Source organism: Crocodylus porosus, unplaced genomic scaffold, assembly GCF_001723895.1.
Source record: "Crocodylus porosus isolate Cpor-Errol unplaced genomic scaffold, CroPor_comp1, whole genome shotgun sequence".
NCBI classification, from domain to species: Eukaryota; Metazoa; Chordata; order Crocodylia; family Crocodylidae; genus Crocodylus; species Crocodylus porosus.
Window position 1 is genome coordinate 41,560,888 of NW_017728947.1, and position 21,076 is coordinate 41,581,963.

The 21,076-nt window shown below is 43.2% G+C and overlaps 1 protein-coding gene across 2 annotated transcripts in view; it reads left to right on the forward strand.

Moving 5' to 3' along the window:
* Positions 1-406: 406 nt before the first annotated feature.
* Positions 407-21,076, forward strand: part of PRDM11 (PR/SET domain 11) — a 38,183-nt gene continuing 17,513 nt past the window's right edge. Inside the window, exons 1-4 of one of the 2 annotated variants that reach the window (XM_019551308.1) lie at positions 407-553; positions 1,445-1,548; positions 2,779-3,041; positions 4,137-4,204. In XM_019551308.1, coding sequence (XP_019406853.1) covers positions 438-553; positions 1,445-1,548; positions 2,779-3,041; positions 4,137-4,204 — 551 coding nt within the window. In that variant the 5' untranslated portion in view covers positions 407-437. The remainder of the gene's footprint in view (positions 554-1,444; positions 1,549-2,778; positions 3,042-4,136; positions 4,205-21,076) is intronic. The other variant, XM_019551309.1, reaches the window with a different exon arrangement.

Below are 21,076 nucleotides of genomic sequence, written 5' to 3' on the forward strand. Positions count from 1 at the left end.
GACTGCATCTAGCTATGTATTACTCCTCCCTGGACTCTGAGTCAGGCTGGAAAGTTGTGTAACCATTCTGCTAGACAAGCTGTAGTTCATTGCCCCCTTACATTCTGTTTCTCCACGTTATTTAAAATTGCACTTCTGGTTATATGCTATAATGTTCTACCCAGTGATTTCAAAGGTTGTCGTTCTATATTAGCTTTGTCATTGTATTATCAGCACAATCCTGATTTCCAGTACCCCATTCGGTTCCCCACATCTTGCACACTAAGTCTACCTCATGATAGAATTGCTGTTGTCTCTTGGTTCTAGAAGGGATTTTTCGCTGAGAGTGGCAGTGATTTCTTGTCAAAGGGAAGGTAGCAAAGAACTAGATATTTGGGTTAGGAAGGAATTTCACAGCTTCTCTACCCTTCACCTTCCCCCCTCTTCTCTTTCAGAACATGAGTGAAAACCTGAAGGACTGTTTGATCCAGACCCAGACTTCCTTAGGGGAGATGGTAACAATAAAGACTGAGGCCTGTTCTCCACACCGGGACCAGGAATATGGACACCCCTGGTAAGCACTCTTGCTTTTCCTGTCTTCTCTTCTTCGTTCATAAGTTCAAAATGGATTTGATGGATTGTGCTCCCCTTAAAGCTACTGGCATCCCAGCAGGCTGGGATGTGGAAGATGTCTGTCTGAAGCCACTAAGTGCTGTAAGCATTAGTTACATAATACTACCTGAGCAACATGCTCTGGCAGGCTGGGGCATCAAATATCTTTAGATTAGATCATGGGATCAGCCTTGGGTACTTTTCTTTCCTTTAGGCCTGGGGAGCAGTGCAAGGCTGTTACCATCCCTTCTCTCTTGTCTGTCGGAGAGTTCTTCTCTATTCTCCATTCAGGATGTTGTACTTTAGGCTAGGGACAGAAGTTACACACAAACTGGCATAAGTGATTAAAAACTGGATCACATTTGTAACACAACAGAAGTTTAGTGCACATAAACCACGTTCAAAATGGCCACAATTGTTTTAAGATAAATCTGGATGGATGTAATATCAGATTTAGTTGTTTTAGGTTAAATAAATTTATTGAAATCTCTCAGATCCCCTCCAGATTCAAGTTAACTCACAGTCCCTCAGCATCCCAGGATGTTTTGCACCTCCCCTGCAAACTCCACCTTGCAGGTTGGGCGGGCTAGCCTTGGCCCAAGTTGTCTGCTCCAGCTGAGCAGGGAGGCATGCTCTGGCACCTCCCAGCTTCTTGCCTGGGCCACTGGAAGCATGTGGTTGCATTTTCAGAATCAAAAGTGAATGTCTGTTCACTTGCTTATTGGTTCAATCTACACAGCTTAAGAGTAACCAGCAAAGATTGAATCGATTCAGCCTTGGGCTTTTTAACTGTCTGTAAGTAGGCCTAAGAATTTTTTTTTCTTCCCCCCACCTCCTTTTGCTATCTTTTCAGCTCTGGGAGGCCTGACCCACAGTCCATGGAGGTAGAGCCTAAGAAACTGAAAGGGAAACGGGATTTAATAATGACAAAGAGCTTTCAGCAAGTAGATTTCTGGTGTAAGTATTTTACCCTAGAGATGACTCCATCTAGATAGCCTTTCTTCTTTTCTGTGTCCACCCCTTTCCTCTAGAATGAGGGAATTTGTCACAGAATTGATCTAACATCTGCAGTTAAGCTGCAGTGAAGATGCAGATGCTGAAGCTGTCTGTATATGGTGTGTGTGGTCCCAGATTCACTAGGAAGAAGAAAAGAGTCAAAGCTCCAGGTCACTCCTTCTGGGTGCAGGTTAACCTCCCAAGGCATTGCCTGCTTTCAGCCTTTTGAATTCTGAATATTCCTTGAACAAGGGGCCTTGCATGTCAGGTTCCCACCATAAATGAAGAAATGTTGTAGTCAGACTTCGTCCTAGCCCCCAAGGCATAGTAATGCCAATTGAAATCCATGGGAGTTACTCTTGCTTTGCTGGGGGGAACAGGATCCGTGACGTGGTGCTTTCTCCTTAGTGAGGAGGAAGAGTTTTTAGAAAGCTATTTTAGAAAGCTTTCTTTAAATTCTGTCTTTTGAAACCCTGTGTTTTCAACTATATTTCATAGGGGAAACACTGCCAGCAGTGGAAACCATTATTTTATACAACCGGACAGTGGGTCATGTACTTAGCAAGAAAATGTCATGTGTGTCTCAAATAGTTACTGGTCTAAAGGGGTGAGACAGCATGGTACAGAACAGCATATAATCCAGAGACCTGTTTCACTGCCATGCTTTCTGGAGCAAGAGTGCCTTCAAGATGAATTTCAAGGAGAGGATGCTAGGCAAGTTTCTCCAGGTGCAAGCTGTGGCAGGGATAGAAGCTGGGCTAAAGCTTGGGCAAAGTGGTAGAATGCTGTAGGAGGAGGTATAGGAGGAGGATTAGGTGAGAACAGAGTTGTAGGCATTCTAGAATAGAAAGAGGATTTATCTGATACAGAAAGTGAGCAGGAGATAAAGCCAAAGCATCAGGGAAAGGAAGCATTTTTTTCTACTGAAGTGAAACGGGTTGTGGTTTAATACATGCCCCTGCACACATTTCTGCACCCTAATGAATAGACTTGGAACTGCTGGACTGTGTCGTAGACCACGTGTTCATAACAGATTTTCCTTTAATTTGGGTAGCAGGTGTCTTAACTTTTGGAATAGGAAAATCTGCGCTCTGTCCTCATTGGGATAGTCTGTATGAGCTATTCATTGTTTTCAGATGTTGAAACTTCTGCTGAATCTAATCCTGTTTTCTCCCCACCTCACACCTACAGTTTGCGAGTCCTGCCAGGAGTACTTTGTGGATGAGTGTCCAAACCATGGTCCCCCTGTGTTTGTGTCAGACACTCCAGTGCCCGTTGGGATCCCTGACCGGGCATCACTGACCATCCCGCCTGGCATGGAGGTGGTGAAAGAACCCAATGGGGAGAATGACGTGCGCTGTATGAACGAGGTTATCCCCAAAGGTCATATCTTTGGGCCATACGAGGGGCAGATCTCCAGCCAGGACAAGTCAGCTGGATTTTTCTCTTGGCTGGTAAGTGTCCTAACTGCCTTCCTCATTGTGTACTATCTAAGCACGCATCTTAGCACAGTAAATTATGGGATGGGAAAGCTAGAAATTGAGTCTCTAAGAAAGCAGATGCCTTTCTGCTGCTGTTTGTTTACAGCAGCCTTAGGTTGGGGGTGGTGAGAAGGAGTCGGGATTCCAAGGTTATAGTCACAGATTTGGGAGGACTTGACCACTAGTGTCACACAGTGCATGCAGTACACAAAGGAGCATCTTTCGTGTTTTGTTTCATCAACTGAGAAAGCCACAGTTTTGTAGTAATGAACGTAGGGGGAATAAATAAGTAAGCTTGCACCTTCTCTCAACTTTCCTGCTCTCTTTCTTGCCTTGCCTCCCACCGTTCAGCCTTTAGGAGCTTCTTCCTCAAGCATCTTCTTTCTCTCTGCTTATCCTACATATTATTTCTAGAGATGGGTGAGCTGTCTGCCCAGCCTCTTGAAGTAGAACTTTCCAAGAGCAGATCAGTGGGTGGGAGAAGCTTAGGATTTAGGAGTCCCAGTATCTCGCAAGTCCATCCGCTTATCAGGAACAACTTCATCTTTTGCAGCCGTAACATAGTGTGGGTTGCTTTAAGCAATCTACAGGTAGATTTGGGATTGTGTTTATAAAAAAGTTGACAACTGTTTTGTAAAGTAGTTAGAGCAAGGAACTGGGAAGCAGGACTCCAAAGTTCTGTTCACAGCTATCTCCTGGGGATGCTTTATGATCTAGACTTAAGTCACTTTTATCTTAGTACCTAAGTCTAGCTGCCTGTAAAATGTGGGGATAAACCCCAGCCCTGCTCTGGAAAGATAACCTACATGGGCAGAGGAGGTGAGAGTTCAGTCTCGTGCATCTTGGTAAATGGAAAATGGCCTTAGACTATCAAATTCACTTCATGAATGGAAGGAGGCCCGGCAAACATCTGGTGGGAGTAACCTAGAGTCAGTAATGCTCCAGGTGCATTTGAATTGATGAACTAGAGATGAAAGACTACCTATGCTGACCAGCACCTGAAAAGTTCTGCATCCCATTCCCTGAGACAGCCCATTGACCTGCTGTCTTCGTTTTATTATTCTTCAGATTGTTGATAAGAACAACCGCTACAAATCCATAGATGGGACAGATGAAACCAAAGCAAACTGGATGAGGTGAGTCCAGCTGTCTTATGCCTTCCCTTGTGGGGTTTTATGGTCTTGACCATTTCTTGATCCTTCAGTGTGACAATAGCAAAGGTACTCTTAAAAGGTTCATTTATTTTTTCCTAGTAAGAGCTGTTGTGAGAGTCCTCTGCTGTCAGATTGAATGCAAGGGTGTAACATGGAAAGCATATTCAGGGAATATCTGTTGTTTTATTAATAGGCATGGTGAAAACAGGGAGTAGAGACGTACCACAACCCTCTTAAAAATTAATAGATCTGGCTTACATTATCTTTAATTTTTTTCCATTTTACTTTCCAGTGTTTCCAAAAGACTTCATATAACTTTGAGGAGAACGGTCGTAACATTTTTTATCTTTTCCCATTTGCTAGAAATTGAGAGAGAGATGCCTTTTTCTTTGAATTTCTAGTGGAGAAATATCCTAGGCATTCTCTTGTTTTGTTGTCCACGTAGTTTGCTAGCAGTACTGAGCATATATAAGAATTCATTAGTATACCTGAGCTCCCTCTACTGGCTGAGTGGCTCCACAGCAGTGGAACATAAATCGTTGGACCCTGGGCAGAAGAATCGTTTTGATTCTTGTTCTTGGATGGAGCAGTGAGTGAGGAGTGATGTTTAGCATTTACACAGCATGACTAAGTTTGAAAGCTCTTTACAAGTATTAATGTTACTCATGTAGCCTGAACATGAGGTAGATGGATATCATTTCCTTTTCAGAATGGGGAATTTGAGAGAGAGTTGATATGACTTATCCAAAACCACTAAATGAGGCAATGACTGAGCTGGAATGAACACTGCTGGATGTGTGGCTGCCCCTTTTGTGCTCTGACCACTCAATCGCATTAGCTCTTCAAAAATTTACCACTGAAGGCAGATTGTTGGCCCAAATGAACAGTTTCCATTATTAACTTCACCAAGGAAAGACATGAAATATAGCATTTGTATGGAAATACTGCAAAGGTACCATGGAAGGCCTGGAGTATGACACAGTGTGTTCTGCTTGGCTTATTTCTTGGATAGCACTTCTTGTGTTGCCTACATCTATAGGGTTCAGGCAATGCCTGTGTTATGTGAGAACAGTTAGACAAGGAAGGCTGGATGAGTAGATTAGAAGGCTGAATGGAAATGACACAGACAATAATGGAGAAAATATGAGGTTGGATCACTTGCCTGTTGTAAGAGAGCCTGTTGTAGAATGCGTGTCAAGAGTCTTAAGATAGATCACACTCTAGGAAGCAGTATCTTTCTGGTCTTTCTGTGTATAACATAAAGCTCTCTGCAATAGACAAAGGGAAAGAAAGAGTTAGTAGGAAGGGTTGACTGTTTAGGAATGTGTCTATATTCAGAAACTTTCAGACAGAGCAGGCATGCAGTGCCTGCCTTAGGATTTTACCTGTCGTTGACACCCATCAGAAACCATACCTTTAGGAGTGCTGCAGTTGCATCTGAAAAAAAGCGAGCAACTGTCTCCTTGCCATAATTTCTAGATCGACTGCTTTACAGATTGGATTGATTCACTAGGATGGGTGACAGTTGCATGTACAGAGCAGCAAGGGTTGATGCCAAGTTTGTTCTACATTTATGTATCAGTTTGTATATGTTTGACCCACCAAATCTGAGACCATTTTCATATCCCTGTGATGAAATTTTGGACTTCCAAGTGCTTGACATTCAGAGAATTTAGATCCTCTTTAACCAGGACAATAGACACAAGTAGCGAAAGAGCATAAGGCAGGGTGGGTGACAGACTGTCACATGACCAATATAATGGAGCATTTCCCTTTTTGTCTTTCTTCATCTCTAAGAATTTTCTGAAGCTGGACTGCATGTTCTCCTGAGATGGCCATTATCAAAAGAGCAATTCCATTTTATCTTCAAAACTCTATATAATCTCCATTTAGCATGACAAGTTGTTGTAACTAGTATTGTGTGAAATTTAGTGACTTTGGTTTGCAGGGTTTTATATTAATTTTTTCCTCTGTTCCAATTCCCATAGTATCATAGTATCATAGTATCATAGTAGCTAGAGGCGGAAGGGACCTAGGTAGATCATCTAGTCCGACCCCCTGCCTTGGCAGGAAAGAGCACCGGGGTCAGATGACCCCGGCAAGGTGCTTGGTTTGAACAAATGCTGTGACTCAAAGCAAACCTCAGTTAAAATCTTTGCTTCTTCTGACTTGAATAGGAAACTAGCAACTTATTTCAAGTTCTTTAATTTTACAAGGGCCTTCAAAAAATCCAGCACCAGACCCATTGTGTCTGGTTACTTGTGGGACATGGAGAAAGAACTTTAAACAGATCCTGGTGACCTTTTATAATAGTGGATGAGGCAGGGGATTCTTCTGGGAAATGGTATGGTCTTTGCAATAATGCATGAAGGTGACCCTTTTTGTGGTACACCTCACCAAAGGATGGAGGAAAGGCATGGGTGGAGAGAAGTAACAGATATTGTGACAGAAATGAGCCCTATATTTCTCAAAGCCTATGGCATGGCCTAAGTCCCTTAACTTATGCAGTCTGTGTGGGGAAGCCATACGGGGAAGGATTAACCACCATACACAATAAGAGATTGCAGGAGCAAGAATGTCTTCATTTTTTTCCTTCTGCATGGAAATGTCTGCATGTGGGTTTTTCAGTGGGTTGTTTCAAGGCCTGTACTGTTACTGTAACTCCCCTGTTAGACTTTTCTACCAGGATAATCATGGCTGTCTATGAACATGAGAATAATAATCATGGCACTCTCTTTTCAACTTTTCTGCTCTTTGGATGTGGCCAAGGATAGATGCCTGATTCCATGAACTGTGCCCATTTAATTTAATTTAACACACCATTTTTTGTAAAAAAATTTCAGACAGGACTGTTGGGTTTTTAGGGCCCTTCTGTTTCAGCAAATTGCTGTAAAGGAGTAAGAAGTAATACACATGTAAATCCCTCTGAAACTACAGTAGAGCCATCAGCATCCTTCAGAACCTTCCTATGGCACTCAGAAGTAGTACTACACTTGCTGCTTAGCAGGAGAGGGAAGAGAGGTGACAGCGTGTCTTGCTAATGGCTTTATGAGCAGAATGGTTGTGCATAGTGATCATTAGCATTTTTCAAACATTGCATCATAACTGTAGAACTTCAGAAAAAGCAAGCCCACAGAGACACCTTAATGAGGTATATAATCAAAATGGTGCATGAGCATATGTGGTTCCTGTAGAGCCTGGTAAAACCCATGCTCTGTGCCACTCTTCATTCAGTTATGCCACAGGACACAGTACCAGACTGATAAACTCTTAAATGAAGTGACAAAACTTTCTCAGCACTGAAACCAACTGCAAACTCATCCTGGGCTTCTGGAAACTATCACTGTGCTATGCAAGCTCTTTATAAGTCTGTGCAAACCGTGTCTGAAACCTTTCTGTTCACTGGATTCACAAAATTTGCCTTAAAATTGGCCAAACTGGCCTGTTTTTGTGGCATTTCATTTTGTGTTTCATGACTTAATTTGATTCACAGTGGACATGTCTCCACCCGCAATTAATGTTAATAATAAACTCTGGTGCAATTTGAGCCAAAGTAAACAAATCCCAATGTCACTGTCTACATGTGCATTTAAATGCAGTAATTTACTCCACCATCAGATAGTATCTGTCTGACAGGACTATCCTATGCCAGAGTAAATTAGTCTACTGCAAACTAATTGCAGCGCACATGTAGATGATGATGCTTCACTGCGCAGTAAATTAGTCTACTGTGCATTAAAGTGCACATGTATTCATATTCATAGATTGGAAGGGGCTGGAAGGGACCTCGGAAGATCATCAGGTCCAGCCCCCCTGCACCAAGCAGAAAAGACAACTGGGGTCAGGTGACTGCAGCAAGGTGACCATCCAGTCTCCTCTTGAAGATTTCCAGGGTAGGCAATTGCACCACCTCTGGAGGGAGCCTGTTCCACAGTCAGGACACCCTACCTGTGAAGAAGTTTTTCATAATGTTGAGCCTGAAATGGTCTTCCTGGAGTCTGTGACCATTACTCCTGGTTTTCCCCAAGGGTGCCCTGGTGAAGTTGTTCACCAAGCCCTTGATGTACGTCCCTGATGTAGTGGTAAGCTGCTACCCAGTCCCCTCTCAGCCTACTCTTCTTCAGGCTGAAGAGTCTCAGGTCCCTCAGCCTTTCCTCATATGGCTTGCCATGCAAGTTTCTAATCATACGGGTGGCACCATCATTTAGATGTGCCCAGTGGGAGGAAAAGAGTGGTACACTCCCTGAAACCCCAAACTGCTTTGTTAGATACAGCTTGTAGCTGAGTGCAGCTGTTCCTTTTATGGTATTGGCATTGGCAGCAAAAATTGGGACCTGTAATTCACTGCCAGTGCAGCATACTTTGGCTTGAACAGTTAGCTAACATTCATGGTCTCGTGGGTTATTTCCATTGGGAAGAAATGATGAGGGCCTAATGGGTTTTTTTTAATGGAATCCTGTTTGCTTACAAAGAAAGGTCCTAAGAAAGTCCAGTCTCACTGAAAATGATAGGAAGCAGTTTCCATGCTCTGGGTTCCAAGCCTCTTTACTACTTTATCCACAAGCAAACTCTTTATCCATAACAGCGTTTCTTAGCTTTCTCTCTGGGTCCTACTCTAAAACTTTCTTGGTTCTCCTTGGCTTTGTTGTTACCTTCCTGAATGCCTGCAAGCAAAACATTTCCTCATCACCCCTGCCAAAACTTTACCCAGACATCTGCCTTTTCTTTCAGCCCAAGTGAGACATCTTTGTCCATTTTAGCTCATCTCCTGACCCACCTTGCTTGTGGCCTGTATTTTGAGTGGTGGCTTATATTTGTTTAGCAACTTACTCCTGAAAGAGCTGAACTGCTTCTTACATTTATCCTGAACAAAGAGCGGCTATAATATCCACCAGCTTCCTCTAGGGTCTGGCAGAACAGCAGTAAGGAATCTAGATAAATGCATCTCACAGAGGTCCACTTACCTTTCCACATGTTTTATCATATTTCATATTTTGACTAGCATATCTTAACGTATCCCAAAGCACCTTGTTTTGTGTTAGACATACAGCAGCACTGGAAGGCAGACACATGTTAGGTGGCAAGTGGCAAGTATGTGACAACTGATGCATATCACGAAAAGGAGGCGAGTGGGAAACTTTGGGCACAACACTGACTCGTGCTACCTGTCCCTTCCAAAAGCATATTAAGATTTTTAACGTATGCAGGATAAATGGGATGCTATTTTAAGATCTGTATTTGACTCAGGCATACAACAAACTCCATAAAATGAAATATAACTTCTTCATAAGGTGGAAGGTTTGAATCAACTCAGCCCATCTTTGAACTGGTTGTACTAGCCATGTCATTACAATGAAGCCATTTTATTGTTGTGGTCTCAAATAAGATAAAACTTTAAAGCCACTTTAGCTTTCTTTTTCTGCATGGAGCCATTACGTGATAGGTATGAAATATTCTTATTTGCGTTTCCATACTTTTATAGAATTTCTTTTACCCCAGAATTTCCAGAGTTAGTAATAATTGTGGGTATGGTGGGTTTTATTTTTTCATTTTCTTTTTTCTTTTTTGATTATTTTTATTATCACCATTTTCTATCTTAAATTACTAGTAGGTATGCTCAACTTCCAACTTCATTTTGATATTTATTTTGTCTGTGATTCTTTATTTTTTAATGATCAGAAACTTCATACCTGAACACTAGGCAAGAAGCCCAAAGAGAACATTTCCTTGTGACATTTTTAATTATTTGAACATACATAACATCAACCTTAAATTACTGTTTTTCTTTTAGGGTCAGAGTCACCAGTGTACTCTGGCTGCTTTCCTTCCCCTGGAATAGCATAAAACAACTGCATACTAGTTGATTAACATGGGCTTACAACTGCTTATATTACCAAACCAGTGTGAAGACACCGAAGTGGACTCTGGTTTCTCTCAATCCTTTAGTCTTTCATATTCTGTGCACTTGTTGCCACCTCTTCTTCCCCCTCCCCAGCCCCCAACCCAACACACACATTGATTTACTATGTACACATACTTATTTCCATTGTTCCTTCAGCCTACATTCCCCTGCTCACACCCTGGCTGACTCCTCTCTTCTGTCTCCCACCATTCTCTGCATACACATGTACATACCCTTAGTTTCTCCTTTCCTTTGAGTAGTTCTAGTACAAGAAGTATGCTTTTTGGAAGGAGAAATTTAAGAGTTGTCTTTCACAATTGAATGCTTCTGTCAGTGGAGAATAAATTTGCACTGGAGAGCCAAAAGACTAATTGCTCTCTTCCAGAATGGCTGCCATTTCCTACTTTTCTCAATGACTTTGCACAGTTTGGAGGTGCCCTCTTTCAAAATAGCCACTGGTTCAGCTTGGGAACAAGGAGAGAGCTGCCTCTGGGCAATATGGTAAATCCATTGTGCTGTCAAGAGGTAGAAAGAAAGCAGTACTTGGCTAAGTCTTATTTTACCATCACATGCCTAAGTGGCAAGTACATAACCATATAACTGAAGTTGGGGGCTTCAAGTTTGTGTTTTAGCCTAGCTTGGCTTACCTTCACGTTCTCAATTCAGCAAGGTCAGTAGGCCACACTGTAGGTGTTTGGGAGCAGGGGAAGAAGGGGGAGAATTGAATCGTCCAGACACGTAATGTTGGGCAAGTCCCAAAATTTTAATTGCAAAGAAACCATAATTGTTGGAAGGAGAGAACCTCCTGTCTTTTAAGGCCCTTGTCCAGGGAGCAGGAGACTCAAGTTCTAGGTTGACTTCTCAGCTCATTCTCTGCCTCTCTTACTGCAGATGACATACAAAGCAGCCAGGAAGGCAAGATGGTTGGGGCCAGGAACCAATGTGCTAGAGGGAGGGCAGTTCACTGAGAGACATGTTTACCTGGAAAGAAAATGGCTCTAGGGTTTAGCCTGGGCCCCTGTTCACAATGGTGTAAAAAATATTCCAGTGCGACTTTATCCAATGAATGATAAATACAAGGTGCAGTGGGCCAGTGTCAGCTGGTGAGCACTCTGGACAACTCCTAGCCTGTGGCCTGGTGGTTAAAGCAGTTTGCTGGGAAGTAGGCAGCACTGGTTCAGACTGCCTTTGGGTGAGGGCAAGGTAAAAAGCCACGGTTCCCTGCTTCTAGGGCTTACTCCAATGTGTATACTATCTGGTGAAAAGGTGGGTGGTCCCCCTCCTTCATTTCACTTCCAGAAATATGTATGTAGAGTGATACTGTTCAACTACAGTTGGGATAGTAACTATGTGACTGTCTACAGTTGCAATTATGAAGCTACATACATTCCACTTGGGAATGTGATAAATAAGATTTAGCCCATTGCAAATGGTGAATGGAAGCAGTGGCCACTTTTGAAAGAGGATAGTTCAGAGAACTCCACGGAGAGGAGCATTATTTCTTAGCCGTGCTGGAGAAGAAACTTTCACTGGTCAAAAATAAAAGTAGAAGAGAGACCACTATTCTGTTCTAAAAAAAAAATCTTCAGATGTAGCCCATGCATAAAGTATTGGTTTTAACAGTGAGGGAAGTTATAAGAGTTTGTATTATATTTCCTTATTAGGAACATTCAGAACACAAAAATAAGTCTGATACAGGATACTAAATTTCTTTATGATCCCATTTATAAAATAACAGTTAATTCATAAAATAATTGATTTAAGTATAAATTCTCACACTTTATTTTATACTTAAAGTGCTGTAGTATTAGCAAGGTTATGCTAAAATTCATATATACATTACAAAGACTTTGAATCCCTGTTTTATGTGTAAAACTCAGTTTAACCTCAGAGCTGAAACTGGCACCTCTATAAAAGTCTCATTTTCAAGCCTGAAAGCTTCCTTTAAAAAACAAAATGGTTGCCCTTTCCTATTTTGACCGAAGAAAACTGAAAGCTTGCTGTAGGTAGAAGAAATTAGTCCCTATCCACATCTCTTGCTGGGGTCAGCCCCACTGCAGCACTGGCTATATGGTTGGATGTGAGGGATGCCTCGCGCTGATTTCCTTTTACCCAATTTTGCTTTGTGGGATATTCAACCCAAGGAACATGGCTGAACGAAAGAGGAAGCCCAAGTTTTCCAAGGAAGAGCTGGACATTCTGGTCACTGAGGTGACCCGGAACGAAGCCATGCTGTTTGGGAGGGAGACGATGCGTCTATCCCATGCTGACAGGGACAAGATCTGGGAAGGCATAGCAAGGCAAATCACATCCGTCAGCCAGGTCCCTAGGTCTGTAAAAGACATTAAGCACAGATGGGACGACATGAAGAGAAGGACCAAGGACAAACTGGCATTCATGCAGAGGTCCCTCTCCAGCCCCGGCAGCATGGGGCGGCCCTCGGCCATCGTCCTGACCGCCCACGAGAGAGCCATCGAGTCGACGCTACATTCGTCACGCCAGATGCACGGCTTCCGGAGAGCGGATCTGGACGTGGTTGACAGCCCATCAACAAGCTGTAAGTATCATTGCCTTAACAACTCTTTGTCTTTATGCTTGCACATCTCAGTTTTGACATGAAAGTGCCATTTGTGTGTAATCCAAGATACTATGTTGCTTTCCTGGTCAAGACCCAACTGTGTAATAAGCCTTCTCTGTTGATCATAGTGCAGTGAGATGGGATGAAGGAAATTTCCTTACCAGTTAATATTTTCTTCTCTATCCACACCTTCAGTTCCTTTGCCCTTATTGCCTCTTCCCCTTTCCAGTGACTTGGTATTGCTGAGGTGCTTCTCTAAAGGACAGACATGGGCTATCAAATCTTTAACGAAGCCAGCTACAGCAATTGACAGCTCTGGGGGAGGGACAACTGGTCCCAGTTGGCAGACAGGCATTTATGAAACAAAATGCAGTTTTTCACAAATGGGCATTGCAATAGACAGGAGTCTTGAGCAAGCTTTCCACCAAGTCCCAACACTAAAGGATCTGCTGCACAGTAACCAACTTCTGAGAGGCTTTTTTTTTTAGTGCAACAATTGACATTTGTGCTTTGATACCTGGTCTCTGACTTTTCTTTTTTGGGTAGCGTGATGATTCAATAACAGTAATAACAATAAAAAGAGCATGTGATGAGTGCTTTTCTATTTATTTATTGAAATAAGAGGCAATAAAGCTATTATACTTTTTAGTTATAATTAAACTCAGTAATTCCTGTGAATGCTGAACACACAAGCTGATTTGTAAGGGCTTTTAGCCTTTGCTTATGATTTTTTTTCCTCCTGTGTGTATGTAGAATTTGCTTGGCTGTGAAATTTTGGTGAAGTAGGAGAGGAAAGGATATCTTTTATTCTAGAGACTGTAGTAGTTTCAGTTTTGGGGTTCTCTCACCATGTTGTATCACTTACCTTACCTCTTCCAATTAATTAGTGGTGTTAATAGAAAGGCAAGGACAGAACTCTGCAAGTACTGGCAAAATGGGGGTTAGTTGTGAGACAACTCTTTGCACCAGTCTTTGAAAGCTAGAATGTATCTTTCAGAGTGGAAGGAATAATGGGTACATTTCTACAGGGTTTATAGCCTTTCTCATTCAGAAACTCACTTCTAAACTGCTAGCCTTTTTAAAGTTCATAAATTTTACTAGGGCATCATCAGTAGGGAACTGGACAAGCCAGTTGTCAATCATCCTAACATTTTGACTTGTGTACACCCATGAACAGGGTTCTAATTAGATTTTTATTAATATTGGTGGCATCAAGTTAAGTTGGAATTTCCTTTGGTGTCGTTTCTTCCATCATTTTGATGTGCCTAGCTAATGGGGGAGGTAGGTGGGGGTGTCCTGTTGCTATAAAAGAGTTTCAGCATTTGATAGGACCAAGGCAAAAAATGATGACAGTCAGTGAAAACTTAGGAAGCTCCAGGTGCTGTTTCATAGCTCTTTGTCTGAAATATTTTATGATAATGCATAACCAGGTGTTTGGCATCAGGTACGTGCACATTGCTGGTGTCTTTTGAAACACTAGTCCAAAAGCCAGCAACCTCCATTTGACCAAAACATGTGGGCACTTTAGGAGAAAGTGGATCATTGCTACTGTATACAGTTAATTTAGTTCCTGCCCCACTCGGTTATACTGGATACCTGCCAGTTTGGGTTCTTCAGAAAATTTGGTTTCTTCACTCTCGGCACTTGGTCACAACATTGATTGCCTCGGTATTCATTTTTGTGTCATGTGAGCAAGCATGTTTTAGGTATGCACCAGAACATGTAACCAGAGACTTGTCTCTAATACCAGAATAGTGAAGGGAAACTTTTCTGACTGCTATGAGATCTCTTGACACCATTGATGAGAAGTTTTCATGTTAATAATTTATACTTTTTGTTCTGTTTTTAAGCTGATGAAGATGAGGAAGTGCCAGGCCCCTCGCGGGAACACCATTTCTCATCGCTGCAGAGAGACAGTGCAGAAGCCAATCAGCTCTCTGGGCCCTCTCTCCTCTGCACCTCTTCTTCATCTGATCAGTCAGAAGCTGCCAGCCAAAGGCAGGAAGTGCAGCACCCATCCCCACGAGCCCAGTCGTCCTGCAGAGCCCCTCGCCCACGCACCAGGAGCCCACCCCTCTCCAGCTTTGACCGGCAACTTCTCCATTCCCACATACAGCAGACAGACCTGTTCAGGCAGTTCTGCCAGGAACTGGTAGCTATCCACAGAGACATGGCGGACAGCATGCATGTCATCAGCCAGAGGATGGCTGACCTGACTGGACAGGTTGGCCAGATGTGTCAGGCCCTGACTGAAATCCAGGATGGGATCCAGGCTTTTCAAAGGATGCAGGACCCAAATGCCAACCAAGGGACCCTTCAGCAGGCAGCCTGCTCAAAGAATAGTCCCGAGCCCAGTGCAGAATCCAACCAAAGTCCTCCAAAGCAGACCCGTCTTGCACGGACTACCAGGTCACGGAAGAGAAAACACCATTTTTAGTCAGCTTTATATTAAGTAAAGAAGGGTCTCCCCTCCTGACCTGTTGCAGATTTACAGGGCCTTCACACATGGTTCAGTATTACATGGAAAGGGACAACAGGCCTCCTTCCACCCTTAGGTATAAAGTAGTAAGAATTATGGCAGGTGAGTAGACCTGGTCCTGACAAACCAGAGCCTCAAACTCTTAGAATCTGGAATGTAGGGCAGCTCTACTACTTCCTAGAACAGTGGTTCTCAACCTTATTGGACTCAAGGCACCCCTCCATTGCTTCTATGAATTGTGTGGCACCCAATTTCAAAAACTGATTCATAGATTACAATGCTCACTTCCTTGCAGAGGGGTCCAGTAGTGAGGTTGGAGAGATGGCCAGGCAAGGACAAGCCTGAGCCTGTATTTATCTGCTTATCTCTACACAGCATCCTGGTTGAGAATCATGGGCCTGTAGCATAGAAGCTATTGTCACCCTTCTTCCCCCAGCTTAAGTACTCTAGACACTTTGAGATGCAGTAGGGTTCCTTTTCCTGATCACTTTAATGCCTGGGAAATATTATTTACTAAAACAGCTTATTTGCAAAATTCCTAACTAAAACTCTCTTACCCCTGTCCTCCCGCCGTCATCCTGCCAACTGGCATGTGTGCTGTGCAGTCTTAATTAGTCAACGCATCATTACAGCTTTAAAGGCTCTTATTGCTCGTTAGTTCATCTTGTGCTCAGTAATAATAGGAGATCAGGGCTTTCAGCAATCATTACACAGGGTGTTGGGAAAGTAGTGTGAATGCTGAGAAGGGGAGAAAGTGGATGCAAAGAGAACTCTTCTTGCAGTGCTGCTGTGAGAGAGAATATCTGAGCACTATTTGACACATAAATCCCTTTAAGAAAGGGTGGTCTGACACTTGGCCAGAATCCTGCAGTTCTGCACGTACTTGTACTGTAGGATTTAATCCTCCTGTTCCTCCTAGTGTATCTGAAGCCCTGATTATACTTCACAGCTGTAGGTAAACCTGGGTGTTTGTATAATATGATTGCAGTCAGAGTCGTACCATATTCTTTTCTTGCATGTTATAACCTTTTTATTTTTGAACATCCAGAAATGTGCAAGATATTCGGTAGAAACAAGTAAAGACACAGGGCATGAATCTGACCTCATATATGCCAGTTTTACTTCACTGTGACTCTTTGGACATTAGGGGAGTTGTTTTGCAATTAAACTGGAGTAATTTAGGGCAGAATTTGTGCAGTGCTCTCTGCCCTGAAAAGCTTACAGTCTAATGTCCTGGTAGACATCCAAGCTAAGACCCTAAGTCACACTTTCTTTTTCTACTCAGACAAGAGAAACCAATGTTGTAACATCTTAGTTGTTTAAGTGCAGTGTAGTCAGGACAAGAGGCTCCATCACTCCATCTGCCTTTATGTGTACACTTATCATTTCAAAACCAGGTTTAATGCTCTTACTTGACCTGGTTACAACATGTAGCATCTTTTTCTACAACACACCTATGTGTCTGCTTTGTTTACATATCCGTGCCATGTTGCTTAGATCTCTAGAAGTTACTCGGCAATTCCGTCCTCCATGGTCCCCAACATTTGTTGGCCCATTGGAGAGAATACCAAGTAAGTAGGGCAGTTGTAGGCAACCACATACTTTGTTCTCCCTGTCAGCATTAGTTTAAATATTTTAATTTCCTGTGGCCTCAAGCACAGGTTCTTGTGAGCACACAAGGCCTGCAAGCCATGGGTTGTGGACCACTGCCTCAAGAGGAAACAATGTATATATAACATTCATACTGAGTAGCACTAGCAGTGTGTAAACCAAGCTATCAAGGGTATCTTTTTGTTCATAGAGCTAGGTAGGACACAAATCAGATTAGGATGCCACAGTGTCACAAGATAATTACAAACTGAGTTAAAGGTTGTTTGGGCAGTGAAGTTAGGCAACAGAATAAGGCAAAACTATGGGTTGCATTACTTCCCTTAAATGTTTTGTTCTTTTAGCTGTTTACTGTTTCTCTTATATTATGGTAATTGTCAGAAACTGGGTTCAGTGTATGACTACAGAATTTGAACCATTCCTGGCACACAATTTTTTGTCCTTCATTCAATAGTCATAATACAAATAGGTTATTTGAAATGGCATGATAAAGGGCTTTTGTTAAGACAGCCTAGGTCTGGTAAGAGCTCCTTCTTTCTTCCAGGAATTAATCTAGTCTGGAATCCTTTAGAGAAATTTTCACAGTGCATTAAGGCCAGACCCCTTTCACTTCCCTTCCTGGCAGTCTGTCATTTTGTCTCTGTTGTAATATTTGAAGTCAGTAAAAAGCCCCCTCTTTTTTCATTCTGGGGGGTTGGAGAACAAGGAGATATTTGATCTTGGCAGTTGTTGGAGAGTCTGCAAGAAACTGATCTAATATTGTGGCTTATGGAGAATCAAAGAAGTGGCAAACTCTTTAAATGGTTTTATGAGCAAATCCAGTGCGGCTAAAGAGTATTCATATGTTATATTTTTTATACAGTTGGTCCACACTGGGCACATTTACACAAGACACTACATTGCCAGGCACAAACAGTGATGCTGCAGCAACATCATCATAGCAACACACTCCCTCACTATAGCATGTTGCTACGGTGACATAGCAGCTAAAATTTACTGTGTGCCACCAGCACCAAAAGGAAGTACTAAATGATGGCACAGTAACAATGGCACCATAGGGACACGTGTAGACGTGCCCACTGAGGTCTTAGTGCCAAACCTGCAAGGTTGGCCACCTTGATTGCATTGTTCTTGGGGACCATGGGAGCTTGGAGACCTGGTCCCTGCAGCTGATAAGCACCCACAGCTCCCACTGACTGTTAGAGGAGTCATGGGTACTTTTATGATTAGGCTATTAATGTCAAGCTCAGACATACAAAAGCACTTAGTGTTTTGTCTGATGGTAGGCCAGACAGCTTTAAGAGAATTCCCCTGAAATATCAGGGCCTGGTGGATTGGTTAGGAGAAAGCACTATGGATTATAAATTCAAATGACTAGTTGGAGATGTATCTCTGAACTTCCTCTGTGAGGTTACGCAGATGGGCCCACTGCCTAGGGACAGATTGTCTGCCCTGTGAAGGTCCTCAATGAAATGGTTTCTCTGTACTATCTTGAAGTAGGGTACTTCTTCCTGTACATATCATGTTAACTGGTTATTGAAGCCTTGCAATTAAGTGCCCCTGTTAAAGCATATGGCTTTGCTTACTCAAGTATTTCCATTTCTTGTATATGCTGGAAAAGTATTTCTTTAAAAGTATTTTTGTTAAGATTACAATAAATATATAACAGTTTTAACACGCATGCTTGTTGAGTCATTTGTTTCTCCTATTCATCTCTGCCTGAACTTGTGCCAGGGAAGCAGTTGCTTAGTTAAAGGCATGCAACAAATTTTGCAAGGATATCTTCCTTGCTGTTGCAGATGCCCAGGCATCCCCAAAACTGCCACACAGCTGGAGTGACATTCATACATTTGCCAGCCCTCTTGCTGTACGGCTGGGTTGCAGGCAAAGACTGCCTGTGCTCAGCTGGAACGTGAGCGGCAAACTGCAGCTATTCAGTTGTGCCATTAGGTCTGATGCAGTTCCTGGCTTCCTTTACTTCCCATTCTGGCCCAATACCAGCAGAGGCAGCCCCTAGGGAGGAGACAGCATCTGATAGGGAGCAGAAAGGAGCAAGGTGGGATTTGGGGCAAGAAAAAGAATGTGGCCATACTAAGGAAGTTGATGGGGAGGTGAATATGATAACTGAGACCCTGATCCCTGCTAAGGATCACCTCCCCAAGCTCTCCCATTGTCTAAAAAAAACAGCACATCGTTGCAATGGCTCCTGGCTCCCTTCAGTACTTTAGACTTCACTGAGTACAGTGGTTCCCTCCAAGTCCCCTTTTTTCTGAGGTGTGCCTCTCTGTACCAGCTGCCACACAGATCAGAAGGACCCTGGGAGTAGCTTTTCCTCAAAGAAGGGATGCACGTGGAACTACATAAATACTATAACCCAGGCTACAAATTTCACCTAGAGAGAGAAGCAGGTCAAAAGGAATTTAGAAGAGCACTGAGCTGACAGATTGAAAGTATATACTGCAGGGACAGCTTCTGTATAGCTGGGGTCACTACTACTTACTTTTCCAACAGCTAAGGAATTGATGCAAGTCAATACATACTAGCAAGTACAGGAAAGGCTCCTCTATATCTCAGTACTGCAGTGAATACCTGTCCACTCTTGGGTCATGGCATTTAGCTGAATTTGAGGAGGCTGGACAAAATCTTCATTCAGTCTTAGAGATGGCTTTGCTGTTACTCGGCACTTAGGCCTGTCTAAGCCAGGAAATATAGAGAATGAGACTGTCGCACATGAGAAAGCTCAAGCTAATTATTTTCACTTTACTCTGTGTGCCTCTCACCAAAAGAGAAATGACTACATGAATAGGTTTGTGTGTCCAGGGTCACTAGTATCGTTCTCCGTGTGGAATGGCCAGTAAAACTTAGAACAGTTGCTTGGGAATAGGATCTTCCATTTATGTCTTAAGCTCTTGCCTAAACACTAGGACTGTGCAAAACAGCACCGTTTCGTTTTGACTTCCATTTCACTATTTTGAAGGGACAGTGTTTCCTTTCACTTTTGGCACATTTCAACATTTCCCCCATAGGCTATAATGGGACTTGCGAAAATGCCTATCACTTTGTCATTTCTTGCCTGATTTGGATGAAAATTGTAGGGAGGGTAGCCCCGCCTGAGGGCATGAAGCCTGTCAGGTTTCAAGGAGATAGGTGCAGGAGTTTCTGGGAAACTGCACCTTAAAATGTTCAAAACAAACTCATATCACTTGCCGGCAGCAGCAGCCTGCTGTCATCCCTCATCATCTGGGATCCCATGCCCCTGGGAAGAGCTGGGGCAAGTGATCAGAGAGCTGGGGGAAAGATTGGGGAGCTGGGGAACCCAACCGGGAACTGGGGGACCTTGAACATTCCCCCAGCTCCTTGTTCGAGTCCTCCAGCTCTCTGATCATTTCCCCAGCTTTTCCCATGGGGCGCGGGCCCCTGGATCTGCGCACCGGGTTTCATCAGGCTGCCACTTCAGGCTAGGGCCGGCGGCAGCACTGCAGTTTTCCCAGCACTCAGCATAGGCAGCGCCAAGTGGCTGCTGCTGGCCCCAGCCTGCAGCAACAGCCTGGTGAAACCCCACACACAGATCAGGGGCCTGCACCCCCTGGGAAGAGCTGGGGAAATGATCAGGGAGCTGGGGGATCAAACCAGGAGCTAGATGTCAATAGCAGAGCAGTCCTTCCCCCCCCACTTAGTTTCTGTTTAGCTGTAAGCAAGCCCACACAATTTGAAACTTGAAACGTTTCAAAACTTTCTGAATTTTCAAGTGCCCTTGTTTTGTTTTGAAGCTGTTTCAAAGCCTTTCATTTCATTTCAATTTCACTGTTTTGAGTTTGTAACGCATAGAAGCAGCTTCGAAACAAAACACCTGTCGAAATTTTGCATAGCCCTACTAAACACAGAATTCATTTCAAGTAAATCTGTTTTGATATGACTCCAGCACCCTCATGTAGCTGGCCTTGCTTTGAGTTGAGTGCCTTGTGCCCACACAAAGGGGATGGTCTGTTTTAGCTACATCAGTTGCCAGAAACACTGAACTATGTCACTTTAGTGTGTGTGTAGACAAGGCTCAAGACCCAGACTAATCACTGGGTGGTGTCTAGTAGCTAGGGAAACAGCTGTTTCCAAGGTTGGCAATGACAACAGTGGAGTGATCTGCCCAGGAGGGAAGGTTTCTGGCAGCCTTTGCCTCATAAATTCTATTAGACTTTACCCAGATCTGTCTGGATAAGGTCTATTAGGAAAAATGCAGAATTCTTCCAACCAGGAATTTTCTGTCTCCTTCATTCAAACATGCCACAAAGT